The sequence below is a fragment of the Catharus ustulatus genome, chromosome 23 (assembly GCF_009819885.2).
Source record: "Catharus ustulatus isolate bCatUst1 chromosome 23, bCatUst1.pri.v2, whole genome shotgun sequence".
Classification (NCBI taxonomy): Eukaryota; Metazoa; Chordata; class Aves; order Passeriformes; family Turdidae; genus Catharus; species Catharus ustulatus.
In genome coordinates, this window is record NC_046243.1 from 6,839,093 (window position 1) to 6,856,962 (window position 17,870).

General features: G+C 60.3%; 2 protein-coding genes across 7 annotated transcripts in view; both read left to right on the forward strand.

Annotated features, from left to right (window-relative positions):
- The window catches only part of GPATCH8 (G-patch domain containing 8), a 53,686-nt gene extending 47,567 nt beyond the window's left edge, over positions 1-6,119 (forward strand). For all 6 annotated transcript variants that reach the window (XM_033079162.1, XM_033079166.1, XM_033079163.1 and 3 more), the window contains 2 exons: positions 1,321-1,451; positions 1,836-6,119. In XM_033079162.1, coding sequence (XP_032935053.1) covers positions 1,321-1,451; positions 1,836-5,661 — 3,957 coding nt within the window. In that variant the 3' untranslated portion in view covers positions 5,662-6,119. The remainder of the gene's footprint in view (positions 1-1,320; positions 1,452-1,835) is intronic.
- A 2,557-nt stretch (positions 6,120-8,676) lies between these two features.
- ITGA2B (integrin subunit alpha 2b) lies at positions 8,677-17,505 on the forward strand. The gene is made up of 30 exons (XM_033079266.1): positions 8,677-9,351; positions 9,424-9,554; positions 9,632-9,729; positions 9,810-9,975; positions 10,045-10,094; positions 10,471-10,516; positions 10,721-10,846; positions 10,930-10,977; positions 11,227-11,270; positions 11,373-11,432; positions 11,590-11,642; positions 11,775-11,983; positions 12,076-12,258; positions 12,349-12,394; positions 12,472-12,576; positions 12,668-12,723; positions 12,815-12,966; positions 13,192-13,305; positions 13,977-14,047; positions 14,131-14,278; positions 14,681-14,773; positions 14,853-14,932; positions 15,053-15,133; positions 15,202-15,304; positions 15,390-15,542; positions 15,624-15,734; positions 15,905-16,018; positions 16,216-16,323; positions 16,399-16,521; positions 16,828-17,505. Exons 1-30 carry the CDS (start codon positions 9,206-9,208, stop codon positions 16,936-16,938), a joined length of 3,129 nt encoding a protein of 1,042 aa, XP_032935157.1. The 5' UTR covers positions 8,677-9,205; the 3' UTR covers positions 16,939-17,505.
- The last annotated feature ends 365 nt before the right edge of the window (positions 17,506-17,870 follow it).

Genomic DNA, 17,870 nt, shown 5'->3' on the forward strand with positions numbered 1-17,870 from the left:
GGTAAGAGAATCCTCTGTCTTGTCCAAACTCTCCCTTTTCCACAAAGCAATGTTCTCTTTACATTGGGCCAGCTTAATTCCCCTAATCTGAACTTTGGGTTGGTTTCCAGATCCACTGTTTCTGTGTGTGACAGTCTGATGCTGCTCCAGGAAAGAGGCAGAGTCAGCCAGCCAGAAGTATTTAGAATTCACCAGTGATTTGTACATCCTGTACAAGAATTGTTCCAAAGTGACTCTTGCTCTGAGTCCCGTTAGTCTCCCAGGCTCTGCATGAAATGCCTGAAAAACATGAAACTTTTTCCAAAAGCTGAGTACAGGATGCGTTCTGGAACTGGGTTCTTTGAAAGAGTTTTGAATTGTGCACTAAAAAAGAACAATGAGTCCCTTTAGGATGGTAGAGGTCTGTCTTTTCTGCTTTCTGTTACTTAAACTTCTGTAGAGCACTATGTTGTGAATATCCACATATATTCCAAGAAAAGCCAGTAACCTCTTCTAGTGCTCTGAGACAAGGACTCTCCAAAATGTTCTGAAGTCTTGGGTGTTTATTTTCTATTAGAATTGGCTACCTAGACTTCCTCAGTGATATTAGGATGTTTGAAATTCCTTGGGATTGGGTTTGCTCCCTCATGATAATATTTCTGGAGAACTCAGTGCTTCTGCCCCTCAAAGTATTCAACCCCAAGAGACCCTCCTGCCTTTAGAGCAGTTTGTTTCTTGACCCTCTCAGAACTACTGTCAGGAAAACAAGTAACTGGTTGTGGTGTATGTTGTATTCTGGATTTGCTTACAAAATCATTTGCATGGGATTTTTGGCTCCTTTTCCAATGTAATGGTACATTGCTTTTGTCAGATGTCATTCCTGGGTAACTCTGGCACCAGCTAATCCCTTCTGTCCTTTGGCCCATGCTCTTGATTCGTGTCATGCACTGTTTGTCAAGTACATCTGCACCCTGCAAGAGTAGCAAAGTAAACAATCCTTTCTTTTCCCCTTTTCCTTCCAGAATTTGCTTGTTGCTTCAAAATCAGCTTTGTTGTCCATGCTAAAGAAAACCAGTAGTGTTGATTGGAAAGGGGTATAACGCAGAACTCGAAGTCATAGCCAAAAATGACCACCAGTTGTCTTTTCCTTCAGCTGCTGGGAGGATGGCAGTGTGCTCCGTGGGGTTTGTTGAGCTAAGATGCTGTTGCTCCATCCTGGCTCAGTAAACGTCCCTGGAGAGGGGCTTGACACTGCAATTTCCAATGCTACAGCAAAGAGCTGCTCTTGGATAAACCACAAACAGCTTTGATCTGATCCATCCCTGCTTTCTTTTGCCTCAGAGGTTGAAAGATCTCAAGCAAAGGGAATTTGCTCGCAATGTGTCGTCGAGATCCCGGAAAGATGAGAGGAAGCAGGAGAAAGCCCTGCGGCGCCTGCACGAGCTGGCTGAGCAGAGGAGACAGCCTGAGTGGTGAGTCTGGGTGGTCTCCAGCACCTCTGGAGCCCGGGCGGCTGCAGCCCTGGGCTGGGCTGGCATTCCAGCTCTGGGATACTGCACAGGCTTTGAGGACAGTGCTTCACACTGGTGTTTGGGGCTGATGGTGTGGTTTTGGTAGGAGTGAATTCACTAAACTGATCATGCAGAGCATCCCCAAATTGCTTTATCCAGCAATACATTTTCTTCAGTAATTTAGTATTATTAAAAACTTTGAGTGGCTGTATAATGATATTTTAATGCATGTGTCTGGGTGCAAGAGCACTTGAACTGTGTAAGATTGTCTCTGCTGAGGGAGGGATCCTCCTGCAGAGGGACAGGGACACCAGTCAGCTGTGTTTTCTCTCTCCCCTGTTCCAGTGCTCCTGGAAGTGGGCCCATGTTCAGGACCACCACGGTGGCTGTGGATGAGGAAGGAGGTGGAGATGATGATGATTCCACAGCCAACAGTGGCTTCGTCCAGACAAGCTCTGGCCAGGCCACAGAGATGACCACAGACAGAGGCTTCCTGAACACTGGACAAGGCACTGTGGTGCCAGGCCAGACGCCTGCCCAGGGGACACAGGCCATCAGTTTTGGCATTAAGAGCGCTCTGGGAACTCCACTGCAGAAGATCGGGGTGTCCTTTTCCTTCGCCAAGAAGACTCCAGTGAAGCTGGAGACCATTGCTTCTGTTTTCAAGGACCATGTGGATGAGTCCAGTTCTGCCGATGGGGCAAAAGGTGATGAGAAAGGGTCCTCGGAGGCTGGCAGCCTGCAGAAGTCTGGGGAGGGTGAAGGCACCAGTAATTCTGATGGCAAGGCAGAGGACGATGACCAGCATGACAAGGACAGCGGCGCTCTGGCCAGCACCTTATCCAAACTGAAGAAGATGAGGCGAGAAGATGGACCAACGGCTGTGGAACCAGAGTATTACCACTACATCCCCCCGGCCCACTGTAAAGTAAAGCCCAACTTTCAATTCCTGCTTTTCATGAAGGCTACTGAACAAACGGAAGCGGAAAATGTGAACAAAAAAAATGCGCGTGAAGTGAAAAAGGGGAGTCCCCCCAAACCCAAATCCAGCAAGCACACAGAAAAGGCTGCTGAGAGCACGGGTCAGCAGAAGGAGCAGAGTACTACTGAAAGTGCAGCTCAGCAGGGCAAAACAGAACAAAAAGACATCCCAGAGAGTGAAAATACACAGGAGAGCAAGCACCTTCCAGAAAGCAATCCCCCCGAGCCAGACACATCTAAAGAAGCTCCTCCTCCTGCCTCGAGCTGCAGAGATGGCTCTGAGGGACCAAAGCACCCCATGGGACCTTTTTTCCCTGTTCTGAGTAAGGACGAGAGCACAACACTGCAGTGGCCTTCAGAGCTGCTCATCTTCACCAAAGCTGAGCCCTCTGTGTCCTACAGCTGCAACCCTCTGTACTTTGACTTCAAGCTCTCCCGTAACAAGGATGCAAAAGGGAAAGGGGCAGAGAAATCCAAGGATCCAGGGGGGCTTTGTAAGGACAACACTCAGAGCACAGAACCTGGTGAGGTGAGCAAAGCCAAGGAGGCTGAAAGTGTAGGGAACAGTTCTGCTCAAAAAATGGAAAACAAATCCCAGAGCAAGCAAGAGTCCAGTCTGGGAAGCGTGGGTAAGGGAGAGGGGGAGGACAGCAGTAAGAGTATAACGGGTAAAAGTAAATCTGGAAGGTCCCATAAACACAAAAAGAAAAAGAAGCACAAAAAGTCCAGCAGACACAAACGCAAACACAAGGAGGAAGCAGAGGAGAAGGCCCGGAAATCTGAGCTGGGGGAAGAAAAACCCAAGAAACGGAAAAGGCACAGGCACAAAAAAGGTAAATCCTCCCTTTCAGCTGAGTCAGACCGGGCACTGAAACCTGAGCTATCTGAAGACTGCAGCCATTTCCAGAAGAAAAAGCGATGCTCCCAGGAGTCCCAGAGGAAATCCCTGTCTGCTGAGGAGGGAAGCAGTGGTAAAAAAGAGGACGGGGGTAACTCCTGCCAAGAGCACAGCAGCAAAAGACACAAGGCTGAGCTGCAGCAGGTGCCTGGTGTGAGGAGACGCTGCCCAGCTCTGTCCCAGGCCCGGAGCGGCCACCGGAGCCGCCAGAGCAGCGGCGACTATGACAGCGACGAGGGCTCCCCTGGCAAGCACTGCCGGCAGAAATCCCCGTCGCAGTACAGCGATGACTACGACTCGGGCAGCGAGCACTCGCGCAGCCGCTCCCGCTCAGGCCGCAGGCACTCCTCACACAGGTCCTACTCCACCAGCTCGGACGCGTCCTCAGGGCACAGCCGCTACAGCCGCCACAGGAGCTACTCGGATGACAGCTACAGCGACTACAGCGACCGCTCCCGCTGCCACTCCAAGCGCTCCCAGGACTCAGAAGATGACTCTGACTACAACAGCTCAAACCACCGTTCCAAGCGGCGCAAATACTCCTCGTCAGAGGACGACTACAGCTCGAGCAGGAGCCGATCCAGGAGTCGGAGCAGGAGCCGAACCCACCCTCGAGACAGGTCAAGATCGAGGAGCCGGGGCAGGAGCCGCAGCAGCAGCTGCAGCCGCAGTCGGAGCAAGAGGAGGAGCCGCAGCGTGACGGGCCGCAGCTGGAAGCGCAGCCGCAGCTACAGCCGGGACCGCAGCCGCAGCACCCGCAGCCACTCACAGAGGTCCCTGTCACGGAAGGGCTCGCGGGGCCACGAGAGCCCCGAGGAGCGAAGGTCTGGCAGAAGGGACTTCATCAGGTCCAAGATCTATCGCTCCCAGTCTCCCCACTATTTCCGCACAGGCCGAGGTGAAGGGTCGCTGCTGAAGAAGGAGGATGGCAAAGGAGAGGATGTGAAAGGATCTGGCTCCATGTCCCAGAACAGCAGCAGCTCTGGCACGGGGCGGGTCTCAGAAGGGGACTGCAGTCCTGAGGAGAGGAACTCTGTCACAGCAAAGCTCCTCCTGGAAAAGGTGCAGTCCAGGAAGGTTGAGAAGAAGCCCTGTGTCACTGATGAGGTGCTGTCAGGGGCAAACAAGGTGGGTATAAAGCTCAAAGATCCTCCCCAGGGCTACTTTGGCCCCAAACTGCCTCCTTCCCTAGGCAACAAACCGGTTCTGCCCTTAATTGGGAAGTTGCCAACCATTCGGAAACCAAACTCCAAAAGATACGAGGAGTCTGGCTTGGAGAGGGGCGAGGAGCAGGAGCTGTCAGATGCTGAGGATGGTTCCCAAGGCATGGAGGAGGGTCAGCTGGCTGGCCAGTCTCTCCTGGAAGATGTGGTGATGGTAATTCAGGACAAACCTCTGGATGAGCAGAAACGTGATGAAGCCTCTGTGGAGATGCCATCCCTTCCCCTGGACACGCCTGCGCTCCCTGAGTGCTTTGGCTCCGGAGATCTGGTCATGCCACACAACTTCCTCTCGGATCCGAGCAACGGTGATGGGCTGGAGCCTATGGACGGGGGCAACCAGCCGGTCCCGGTGGAAACCGGCATGATGCCCTTAGTTCCAGATGTGGAGCGCTTTCCTGGCTATGTGCCTCAGAGTGGGGAGCCGAGCATGGAAGGGGATCGGGAGGGGGGAGAAGATTCCTCTTTAGCCCCGCTGGAGAGCCAGCCCATCACCTTCACCCCTGAGGAGATGGAGAAGTACAGCAAGCTGCAGCAGGCTGCCCAGCAGCACATCCAGCAGCAGCTGCTGGCCAAGCAAGTCAAGGCCTTCCCTGCCTCAGCCACCCTGGCGCCAGCTGCGCCTGCGCTCCAGCCCATCCACATCCAGCAGCCGGCGGCAGCATCGGCCACGTCCATCACAACGGTGCAGCACGCCATCCTGCAGCACCATGCTGCTGCTGCCGCCGCCGCTATCGGCATCCATCCCCACCCACACCCACAACCCCTCGCTCAGGTCCACCACATCCCCCAGCCACATCTGACACCCATTTCCTTGTCCCACCTGACCCACTCAATTATTCCGGGGCACCCTGCCACGTTCCTGGCCAGTCACCCCATCCACATCATTCCTGCATCTGCCATCCACCCAGGCCCCTTCACCTTCCACCCTGTCCCTCACGCTCTCTACCCAACCCTCCTGGCTCCGAGGCCCGCAGCTGCCGCTGCCGCCACGGCCCTGCACCTCCACCCCCTGCTGCACCCCATTTTCTCAGGACAGGACTTGCAGCACCCACCGAGCCATGGAACATGAAGGACAAAATGAAGGAACCTCGGAGAAAGGAGAATAGTTGGTGTTTTGGGAAGGGGTTGGAGTTGAGCCAGCGGGCAGGTGAGGCCTGAGCATTTCCTTTCACTCTTGAGCAGCCAAAGAAGCTGGAAGCTCGAGGGCTGGGCTGTTGTTGGCTGTATCCCAGCAATGTCTCGCTCCGTGCACGCAGCAGCACCGCTCCGGAAGAACCGTTTCACCTTTAGAACAGCGAGACGCTTGGAAAGGCTTTTTTCCCCTTGGATTCTTATATTTGGTCATCTTCCTTCTGCCACCTTGTATATGATAAATGAGGTTTCATACACACTAATAGGATCTCTAAAAATCCTTTTAATGAAGTCATCTAATTAAAATAGCATGATTGAATCTGGCTTGTAATTGGCGATGAAACATCGGGAGCTGTCAGCTGTGGAGGGGCTGGAGGCCTTGGTTTTCAGGCATTGCAGGAGGTTCCTTGGCCCCTGTCACTGCACATGTGGGATTTTCTTGCTGTGAACAGCAAAGGTGGAAGTACGATCTTAGTGTAAAGAGGAGGAGGAGCTCTGTGTGTGCGCCCAGAGCTCCCGTCCTTCTCCATCCTACATCTGCGTTCTTCTTTGCCAGGACCATGCCTGGATATCCCAGACTGGAAAGAGGTTCTTGGGTCAGGGGTTGGGATTCCAGTCTGGGCTTTGACCACTCTTCTCCTGAAAGGGGGGAAAAAATCACTCTGAATTCTATCTTCTGTTGGGAAAGAGGCACTGGGATGGGAGAGAGAAGACAAATCCTGTTAGGAATTGAAGCAATACAGAGGACAGGGGAGCATGACCAGGATGTAAAGCGTGTTCTTTCCTCTGTAACACTGATGGTTTCCTTATTAATTTATAGGATTTTTTTTTAATGTAAAGAATTGCACTGAACTCTGTAAACAAAGATGCTGCTTTTTGTAGCTCCTATCAAAGGTTACATTTGTAGTATATCGCAATAATATTTTTTACAGCCAGTTCTTAGTGGTACTTGTTCTGGTGGCTTCTGTGTAAATATGTTTGCTGTAGGTGACCCAAGACACTTGTAAAGGTTCAATTTATAGTTTCAGCTAGATGCAGAACAGCTAAGCATGTATATTTTATCAAGCTCATGTATTTTTGAAGTTTTTATGTACTATAAAATGTAAAAACAAAAACAAAAAAAATCTTCATTTAGAATTTTGCAGGAGAAAAAAAATCAACAGGTGAGACTTGGGCAAGGTGAGGGGTGTGAGGGTAGCAGTGACTCTGGCAGGTAATGTTGCATTCCTCCCTGCTGTAGGAATGGGCACTGGAGCAGCCTGGGGAGCAGCAGGAATTCAGGGTGCTCCCAGAGTATGGAGAACCCTTTTTTTTTTTTCTCTTTCCTTTTCCCCCCACTTTGGAAGCGGCAATGTGCAGACCCTGCTGGTGCAGGAGGAGCCTTGGGACTGTTCCCATCCCACACACAGGGTGACCCCAGCTCAGTCCATAAGGGATTTCCCAGCTTTCCCAACATCACCCAGCTCAGCTTCCCCACCCCAGTGTGGGGGATGAGCTGCTGCTGTCCCCACTCACAGGGCCCTGCAGGTGTCACAGCCCTTGGGCCACCACTGCTGCAGGGGTTTCTGATCAGCATGGGTTTGTGGTATCCCCTTCCTTTCCCTGTCCTCATCCTCTTCCTGTCCCCTCCTGGGGTGCAGCACCAGACCAGGCAGAGTTAAAGGATCAAAACCCCCTGAGCTCCCTCACCGTGTAAACGAGAACTTGGAGCAGGTCAGAGTGACAGCAGTCACAAAAAAGGGACTCAATTTCCTGTAAATACAAAACAATTCAGTGTTACTGTCAGAGATGAGCTTCGTAGGGCCCATCCATGCCCCGGCCCCATCATGCTGTGGGCAGGGATTATTTTTTGACTTCAGGATAGCGCAAAAATAATTAACCTGTCATTACTTAACGAGCATAAACAGACTGTATTTAACTTTGTCACATAAGATATATATATAAATATATATATATATATGCTGTAAAATGAGGGAAAAAACCTTTCTAATAAACCAATGATTTGTGGAAAAAAAAGATGTGATGGTGTGTGGTGGTGGGGAGCTGCCACCAGCCTCTCCTTTTCCTAACCAAAGGCCTGGTTTGATTAAGAGAAAGAAAATCCACTCCCCTGTGTGCCAGCAGAGTCGGGGTCCAGGGTGCCACCTGCCCTTCCTGGCGGTGGCCCTGGGAGGAGGTGGCTCATGAGGGATAGTGCGGAAGTGCTGAAAGAAACAGGAAATTAAGTGATTGGACAGAAGAAAGAATTGCAATTGCCTCGAGGGGGTCTGGTGTGGGCTCCAGCTGGCTTCAGATGCTGCTGCCAGCTGGGGACTAGACCTCCCGAGGAGGAGCAGCTGCCCCCGAGTCCGGTGTCCTCCTCTCCCGGGGCACGGAGCTGATTCGGGCTCAGATAAACCCTTCCCCCCTCTCGGAGCTCTGCCACGGCTTTAAGGCAAATGCTGCTCTCTTCCAACTGCAGCTGCTCCAGGGCAGGGCTGCTCCGAGGGGCTGGAGCAGACCTCACTCCAGGGACTGTGTCCCCTGTCAGGGCCAAGGTGTCATTTGGCTCTGCAGGGACCCCCTGTTCCTCCCGAAACCCCCGACTCCCCTGTCCTGCTTCCCACCTGCAGCTTCAGCTCAGGAGAGGAGAAAAGCCCCATTTGACATGGGCCGGCTCTCAGGCAGATGCCCTAGGGCCTCTCCCTGCCTCTCCCTCGTGCTCGGTTGGCACGAGGAGCCCCCGGAGATCTCGAGCAGCCTGAAAGTCCTCAATTAACAGAGTTTAAATTAATTCTGCAGGTGGGTTCGGGGGCCGATGCTGTCCGGGCAGGGCTGAGCCCCCGTGGCTGCCACAGGCCTGGCTGCGGGCACCGGCTCTTCCACGGGGACAGGGACAAGGACACGGACGCGCCTTGTCTACTTGGCTGTGGCTGTCCTTACCCTGCCCCCGCTCCCTTGCCAGAGCCATTGCCCTGCACCGCTGCCTCTCCCCTGGCAGGTTTTGGGGTGTCCCTGCCCGGGGAAGGGGACACTGTGGGGCTGCAGGGGTGATGTCCAGTGCGGGCGGGCTCGCTGCTGTCAGCTCCATCCGGCTGCGGAGGGGATAACGGCGGGATGGAGGGGCCCTGTGCCCTTTTGTCCTCCCCCTTCCTCGCCACATTTCCGCTGGTAGGGACTGCCTGCACCCCGAAATAGCCACCCCAAGATGGGCATCCCGAAATAGCCACCCTGAGCCGTGGCGGGCGATAGGCTATGGCTGCTGTCACCGTGTCCCCCCACCCGTCACCATGGCTCTGCCACCTCCTGTCCCCCGCCCTGCTCCAGCCACATCCATCTCCCCTGCACCTCTCTGGCTCCCTGCAGAAGCGGATGTGCTTCTGTGGGTCCGGGAGGGCCCTTCCTGTGCTCCCCATTCCTGCTGGCCCCGTCCCCAGCTGCGTCCCCCGAGATAAGCCAGGGACAGCCTGGGACGGGAACTGTGGCCACATTTTGGGGCGACGATGGGGCTGCTGCGGGTGCTGCTGTTCCTCGGGGGGCTGCGCCTGCCCCCCACACTGGGGCTTCTCCAGGACCCCCCCACCATCTACGAGGGACCCCCCGGCAGCTATTTCGGTTTCGCCCTGGATTTCCACATGAGTGAGGGAAGGTAGGAGGCCCGGGGTGTCGGGGTCGGGCACGGCACACGCCCGCCGACCCTGACATCCGCTTTGCCCCCCAGTCCCAGCGTGGCGGTAGGGGCCCCCCGTGCCAACACCTCCCAGCCCGGCGTGGTTGAGCCCGGCGCCGTCTTCCTCTGCTCCTGGCCCCCCGACAAGACCTCCTGCCACCCCCTCCCTATCGACACTGAGGGTGCGTGGGCGCCGCGGGGCGGGGGTGGGCAGGGCGGGGGTGCCAGCCCCGCACATTCCCGTGTCCCGCTCCCCCAGGGGACGAGAGCGAGATCCAGGGCGCCTTGGAACTTCACACCTACAAGTCGTACCAGTGGCTGGGAGCGTCCGTCACCAGCTGGAACGGCACACTGGTGGTGGGTGCATGCGGGGGGAATGTGGGCAGCCGTGGGTGGCGGCGGGGCGGGCACGCAGCCTGAGCCATCGCCGTTCCCAGGTCTGTGCCCCTCTGCAGCACTGGAACGCGATGGAGGGGCAGCAAGAGGCGTTCCGCACCCCGACGGGCACCTGCTTTGTGTGGAGACCGGGGCAGCAGCGCACGGTCTGGTACTCGCCCTGCCGCGGCCAGACCATGGCCAGCACCTACCGCGAGTGGAAATACGGTGAGGGGGGACCGGGGAGCGGGGATGCCGCCAGACCCGCGTCCGTCTGACCCTGCCTTGTGCCCTCAGTGCACGACAATCGCTACTGCGAGATCGGCTTCAGCGCCGCTGTCACCCCGGTGAGAGGGAACTTGAGGGGCTTGAGGGACTCGAGGGACTCGGGGGGCTCGAATATGTTTGGGGGGATCGGGGGACGGCGCCCCGGGGTGCCCCTCGGGATACCCAAGGGGTGCTGATAGAGATGCAGAGGGTGTGGCCAGGGTGGTACCTGGGTCACGGCGGGGGGTGTTGGGGTAGGGATGCTGAGATGGAGGATGCTGGAGTGGGAATTCCGGGAAGAGTGGGGGGAATGTTGGGATGGGGGTGCCAGGATGGGAGCTGCTGGGCTGGAATATGCAAGGATGGGGAATACTGGGGTGGGAGATACTTGTGTGAGGATGCTTTGGGGGGATGCCAGAGTGCCCCGGGGTGGTGCTGAGCCAGCTCCTCCCGCAGGCCGGGACGCTGGTGCTGGGTGCCCCCGGCGGGTACTATTTCACGGGTGAGTCCTTCCTGCCGGCGTTGCCACCCTGGCTGGTGCTCCCGGGGTACTCCCTTTGGGTGGGCACGGCGGGAGGACGCCACCACGGATGGGTACCCCATAAGTCCCACCCACAGTGGCACTGGCTGCCCAGAGCCACAGCCCCGGGCATGTGGCTGCGGGTGCCCCGTCAGTGCTGGTGCTCTCTGCCGCGATGTCACCCAGGGCTCGTGTACTCGGTGGAGCTGGACGACATCCTCAGGCGCTTCCAAAATAATACCCTGCTGTGGCTGGGGGCCCCCGGGCGCCCCACGGAGCTGATGTCTTGGGCCTTCGAGGATGGGTACCGGGGTGAGCAGCGGGCGCGGGGACCCCGCCCCACTGCCGGCTCCTGCTGGGATACCCCGGGGTCACCAATGCACATCTCCCTGCAGGGTACTCGGTGGCTGTGGGCGAGTTTGATGGCAACCCCAAAACCAAAGGTAGGGCTGGGGGGTGCAGGGAACAGGGGTTGATAGGCCTGGGAAACCCCGGGGCTCCAGAGTGACCTTGCTTCCCTTCCCGAGGGGACAGGACAGGTTGTGTGCCAGGTCAGGGGTCTCATCCATCTCTGTGCCCTCATGTCCCCATGTCGCACCAGGGCTATCCCTGTGCCCACCCCAATGCCAGGGGTATCCCCCTGCCCCCCTCAATATCCCAATGGGGACACTCAGGGCTCTCATCCCTCACAGAGTACGTGGTGGGGGTCCCCAACAAGAGGAACACGATAGGTGAGGTGAGTACTGTGAAGTGCCCAGTGCCGGTGTCTGGGGACACCAGGGGACACCACCATTTGTCATCCCGGGCTGGGCCTGGCGTCTGACACTGCCCTGGGCAGGTGGAGATCTTCACTGCGGGGAACACTCTGCGTTGGCTGCGGGGCATCCCCAGCGAGCAGGTACCCCTGTCCTGTGCCACCCCCAGCACCCCCGGTGCTTCACAGCACTCCTGCCCCCATCCCATAGCCCCCCAGCACCCCCCTGCTCCCCCAGCCTCCCCGCCCACTGTGCTCCTGGCAGCCCCCGGTGCCACCCTCTTACCCTGACCCTTTCCAGGTGGCTTCGTACTTCGGGCACACGGTGGCAGTGGCCGATGTCGATGGGGACGGGTGAGAGCAGGGACAGTCGTCCCCTCCTCCTCCATGGGGACACCCAGGGGTGCTGCCCCGTGCCCGGCACACCGCTGGGTGCTCCCAGCCTCCAAACCTGCGGACCTGACCCTGACCCCGTGCCGGGCACAGGCGGGACGACCTGCTGGTGGGTGCACCCCTGTACATGGCCCGGAGCTCCGACGGGCAGCGCAGCGAGCTGGGGCGCCTCTACGTCTACCTGGGGCGGGGACGGCAGCCCCTCACCGGGCCCCCCCAGACCGTGACGGGCATCCACCCCTACGGCCGCTTCGCCGCCGCCATCGCCAGCCTCGGGGACCTGGATAAGGACGGCTTCGGAGGTAACAGCGCGGCGGGGCGGGGAGGAGGATGTGCCTTGGGGAAACTGAGGCAGGAGAGCGCGGGTGGGTGCTCACGTCCTATCTGTCCCCAGACGTGGCCGTGGGAGCCCCGCAGGGGGGTGACAGTGGCAGCGGGCAGGTCTTCATCTTCCGCGGGCAGAGCGAGGGGCTGGCGCCGGTGCCCACCCAGCGCCTCAACAGCCCCTTCCCCGGCCCCGCCGCCTTCGGCTTCGCGCTGCGGGGTGCCACCGATCTGGACGGCAACGGCTACGCAGGTACAGCCCTGGCACGACACCGCCCTGCCACCCCGGTGTCACCACCCCAGTGTCACCACCCCGGCACTGATCCTCTGCTTGTCCCTGCAGATCTGCTCGTCGGAGCTTACGGGGCGGCCAAGGTGGCCGTGTACCAGTGAGTGCGCGTCCCTGCGGCGGCCCGGGGCTCCTTGTTGGGTCCTCTGGCACCTCAACAATGTCCCCATGTCCCAGGGGACTACCCGTGGTGGTGGCCCAGATCCAGCTGAGTGTCCCCGACGGGCTGCACCCTGAGAACCTGAACTGTGACCTGTCCAACTCCAGTGTTCGTGTCAGCTGGTGAGGGGACACTGCCATAGGAACACTATGGGGACACCACCGTAGGCACAGGACAGGGCCCTGAGCCCCTGTTGGTGTTGTCTCCCCGCAGCTTCCACGTGGTGTTCTGTGTCAGTGTGAGGGGCCAGCACCTCCCTCAGAGCATCCGTGAGTGCCTGTGTCACCTGGGGGTACCGCTGTCGCACGGGCACTGCTGGGGTGTCACCGCGGGTGTCACCACCCTCCTATTCCCCACCAGACCTGGAGGCTGAGCTGCAGCTGGACCGGCTGAAGCCCCGGCCGTCACGGAGAGTCCTCCTGCTGAAGGGACACCAATCGTCAAAGCAGAAGGAGCTGGTGGTGGCACCGGGGACACCCCCTGTGTGCAGCAACCTCACCGCCTACCTGCGGGTACGGGCAGAGGAACAGCGGGGCAGAGGGCGGGGACAATCCATGGAGGGTGGGGGACAGGAACGGGGATGTGGCATCTCCAACCAGGTTGGGGACAGGGATTGGGGATAACGGTGTCTCTCTGTCCCAGGAGGGTAGGTAACAGGGATGGGAGCAGTGGTGGGTGGGGGCCCTGGGTTGGACACAGGGTGCCCTCCATACTGCTCTGCCCATGCGTGTCTCCAGGACAAGGCTGAGTTCAAGGACAAGCTGAGCCCAGTGGCCTTGAGCGTGGCCCTGACACTGCCCAAAGAGTCCCCGGGGTTGGTGCTCTACGGGCGGACCCTGGTGCAGGCACAGGTAGGGGGGACGTGGCTATGGGGTGATGTCACCATTGTGACACCAGGTGGGCTCATCCCCACAGCTGGGCCAGGGCACATATGGGTACCCCCAGCCTGGGTGTGCTCAGCACTGGGATCCTCAGCCTGTGCCAGTGTCCTCAACACCCCCCTGGGACATTGCTCCCCTTCCTCCCCACCACTGTCCCCATTTTCCACTGGAATGTGCCCCCACACTGTCCCTGCCACTCCCTGGCATGTCCGTCCTGTTCTGCCCTCTGTGCTTGCTCCTCAGTCCCCAGTCCCTCCCCTGGATGTCCTCTCTGTACCCAGCACTGTCCCCATTCCCAAACCCGAGAATGTTCCTCTGTTCCCTCTGCCATCCCCAATCCCTCCCCAGGATGTGCCCCATTGTCCCTGCTCCCTCCTTGGCGTGTCTCAGTGTATGTCCCCAGATCGTGCCCCTGGATGCCCTCTCTGCTGTCCCCATTCTTCCCTCTCCGAGATGTCACCTCCCTCTCCTCCATCCCCGGTCTCTCGCTGTCTCCTGGAATGTCCCCTCTGGCCCCTCCACCAGCCCAGTCTCTCCCTAGGATGTCCCCCCCGTGCCCCCTGCTGTCCCCAATGACTCCCCCTCCCACACCTCACCGTGGATGGGGGAGTCCCCCTGTCCCCTCCCTGTCCCCCTCCCAGACCCACATCATCCTGGACGACTGTGGCGATGACAACCTCTGTGTCCCCGACCTCCACCTCGCCGCCGACACGTGAGCAGCAGGTTGGGGGTGGGAGGGTGAGGGAGCGCTCGGTGTCCCCGTGAGGTGCTGAGCCCTGTCCCCATGTCCCCCAGCCCCAGCCAACGCCTGCTGATCGGGGAGGAGGCCGCGCTGACCCTGCGCGCCAACGCCACCAACGCGGGTGAAGGCGCCTTTGAGGCAGAGCTGAGGGTGCAGCTGCCCCCCGGCACCCACTACCAGGCTGCCCGCAGCACCATCCCGGTGGGTGACAGGGGTTGGGGGGGCTCATATTCTGTTCTTGGTGGTGTCTGGGGTGGGGGGCTCGTGGCCTGCCCTTGGTGGCCGTCACTCTCTTTGGGGGTGCCCAGTGGTGATGGGTGTCAGGGGATGCCCAGCACAGGGAGTAACCCAAATTGGGTGGCTCACACTGTGTCCTTCATCCCCATCATGGGAATTGTCCTCCATGGGGCTGCCTGGTGGGGATGGGTGCCCAGGGATCCTGGGTGTGGGGGTTCATGTCCTGCCCTTGAGTGGCTGGCACTCTCCACAGGGTCCCCACTGGTGATGGCTGTTCAGGGGTGTCCAGGGTGTGGGGCTCAAGCCCTGCCCTCAGCTCATGCAGGTGCCCATGACGTGTCCCCATCCCATGTTCCCACCCCACAGGGGCAGGAGAAGCTCAGCTGCAACCCCAAGAAGGAGAATGGGACCTACATGGTGCTCTGCGAGTTGGGCAATCCCATGAAAGCGGGGGCCCGGGTAAGGGGATGGGGGGTCCCTGCTGTGCCTGTCACCCACTGGGGCTGGTCACCCACCTGCCCCTCTCTGCTGTCCCCAGATCACTGTGGACATGGAGCTGAGCGTGTCTGGGCTGGAGGACATGGGGGAGGCCATCAGCTTCCATCTCCAGCTGCAGAGGTGACACCCTGCTGTGCCGCTGTCCCCCACCCACTGCTGGGACACGAGCACCTCAGATTCAGTGTCCTCAGCGTGTCCCCAAACTCAGTGTCCATCCCTCGTCTCACTGTGTCCCCACAGCAAGAACAGCCTCAGCCACAGCAATGCGTCCGTGACGGTGACAGTGCCCGTGGAGGCAGAGGCAGAGATGGAGCTGCGAGGGTGAGGGTCTGGGGGACATGGGGATAAAGAGGGACAAAGGGGGACGCTGACACCCCCTCTCCCACCAGCAACTCCCTGCCTGCCATCACGGTGCTGCCCACTAGCTGGCACTGGGTGGAGGGCAGTCAGCGGCCCGAGGACCACGGCATCAAGGTGGAGCACGTCTATGAGGTAGGACAGGCACCCGCAGGTGCTCAGGGGATGTCCTCTCTGTCCCTGCCCCGGTGCTGGGCGTTACCCCACCGTCCTCCTACAGCTCCACAACAAAGGTCCCGGCACCGTCAGCGGGGTCACTCTGAGCCTCGCCGTCCCTCACCTGCTGGGCGGCCGTGTCCTGCTCTACCTGCTGGAACTGGGCACCGGGGGCGGCATGAACTGCTCCCACCACCCCGCCCTCAACCCCGCCCAGGTAGGGGCTGTGGGACCGCTGTCCGTCGGCGGGCGCTGGGATATGCCAAGAGGTGGGTGTCACCCCTGTGTCCCCTTCCAGCTGGGGATCTCCGCTCCGACGGCCGCAGCGCCCGGGAACGGCACCCACCAGCGGGAGCGCCGGGAGGCGGAGCCGCCCGCGGGAGCCGGGCTGGGGGACTTCGTCCGTGTGGTGAGCGGGTGACCCTGGGGACCTCCGGGCTGTGATGGATGCAGGGCTGGGGGTGCTGCGGTGGGGGCCGCATCCCTGAGAGGACGCTGGGGACTTGCAGCCCATGGTGGGCACTGGGCTGGGAGTGATCTCTGGGGTGGGGGCCCCCCAATACCCACCGTGTCCCTCAGGACTGTGACAATGCCACGTGCGTGGACATCACCTGCCACGTGCCCAGTCTGGGCAAGGACCAGCGGGCACTGGTCAGCGTCCACGCCCTGCTCTGGATGGACACCCTGCAGCAGGTACTGTCGCCTCCTGGGGACAGAGGGAACGAGGTGGCATTGGGGCCCCAGGGCATCCCTGCAATGTCCCCTCCTGCACGGTGATCCCTAGAGAGCACCCTGGGGGTACCATGTGTGGGGTCACGGGTGCCCTGTTAGCTGCACCCCTGATGCCAGATTCCCATGTATCCCTCGCGTGTCCCCTCATCTGTCCCTAGCGGGAACACCTCCTGACGCAGTTCCTCATCCAGTCACAAGCGTGGTTCAACACCTCGGCCATGCCCTACCGCGTCCAGCCCAAGGTCCTGCCCACGGGCAAGGCTCAGGTAGGGCTGGCGTGGGTGTGGGGACACAGGGACAGGCCGTGGTGGCGGCGGTGTCACCCATCTGTCCCTCTGCAGACTGACACCCGCGTGGTACGCGCCAGCCTCGGGGGCGAGGGGGCTGTGCCAGTGTGGTGGGTGGTGCTGGGGGTCCTGGCCGGGCTCCTGCTCCTCACCCTCCTCATCCTCCTCATGTGGAAGGTGAGTGGACACAGGGGGACAGTGGGGATACTGGTGACATCCACCATGGTGGTGGGGCCTCACTGGCACCAGAGGGACCATGAAAAATGGAGCACAGTCCTGGGGGTGGGGGCTGTGGCACAGGACGGGGGGACAGCAGCACAGGTGACGCGGTGTGGTGCCAGGCAGGTGGCACTTTGGGGTCCCTGGAGGCTGGTGCCACGGGAGGAGTGATGTCATGGGGTCCCTGCAGTGGTGCCACAGAGATCCCTGGGGCTGGTGCCGCAGGGTGCCCCAGGGCACGACTGTCGCTGTGTCCCTTTCCAGATGGGTTTCTTCAAGAGGATGCGGCCGCCTGCCGAGGGGGACACGCAGGAGGAGCCCGGCCAAGCCCAGGAGCCTGGCAGTGCCCAGGAGCCTGGCAGTGCCCAGGATTAGGCTCCCCCATGCCCACCCCCACCCAGATCCCATTCCCTAGCCCCCCCGAGTGCCATGGGACCACAGCTCTGCTCTGCTTCCCCCAGACAATAAATCCCTACCCTGCCCTCGGGTACTGCCCACGGGGTGTGGTTGTGTCCCCCCGGACCTGCACCTGGGGGGTTTGGCAGGGGACAGGGCACAGCAGGGGGGCAGGGAGGCTTTTGGGGACCCCCGTGTGCCCTTATGGGGTGCCCTGGGAGGGCAGTGGAGGGGTTGGTGCCGAGGTCAGTCCCGGGGGGCTGGTGCTGTGCTGGGGGATCCGTACTGGGGCCGGTGCTGCTACCGCTGGGGGTGTCACGGTAACGGGGTCTGTCCCAGGGATGGGACCGGGGCATCGGGGCAGTGCCAAGGGCCAGTCCCGAAATGCCGCTGCGGTACCGGGGCTCGACACTGAGGCTCAAGGAAGTACCGCGAGTGGGTCCTAGGTTGTCGGTGCCGGTACAGGATCAGTCCTGGGATGACGGTGCCGGTACCGAGTCCCGGTCCAGGTCCCGGAGCGGTCCCGGGGAGGGGTGCCTGGCGATCGGTCGGTGGATCCTGGGTCTCGGGCCACTGTAGGGGGCGGTGCCGGAGGTCTGGGGCGGTGCCGGGGGTTGGTCTGGGGGTCTCGGGGCGGTGCCGGGGGTGGTCCCGGAGCCGGGGCGGTGCCGCTCCGGGGGTGGGCACTGGGCGGCCGTGCCCGGCGGCTCCGGCAGGTGGAGCCCGGTCCCCGCGGCGGGCGGGCGGACGGGCCGGGCGGGCCGGGCATGGCGGGGTAACGGCGCGGAGCCACCATGCGGCCCCGCCGCCTCCTGCCGCCGCTGCCGCCGCTGCCGGTGCTGCTGCTGCTGGCGGCCGCGGGCGGGCGGCGGGCGCGGGGCGCGGCGGAGCCGGGAGCGCACGGTGAGAGC

Excerpts from the sequence above, each read along its gene's own strand:
- ITGA2B (XM_033079266.1), top strand. The coding sequence starts at position 9,206 with ATGGGGCTGCTGCGGGTGCTGCTGTTCCTCGGGGGGCTGCGCCTGCCC. Across the intron at positions 12,724-12,814 it reads GCACCTCCCTCAGAGCATCC|ACCTGGAGGCTGAGCTGCAG; the intron begins GTGAGTGCCTGT and ends ATTCCCCACCAG. Across the intron at positions 13,306-13,976 it reads GGACCCTGGTGCAGGCACAG|ACCCACATCATCCTGGACGA; the intron begins GTAGGGGGGACG and ends TCCCCCTCCCAG.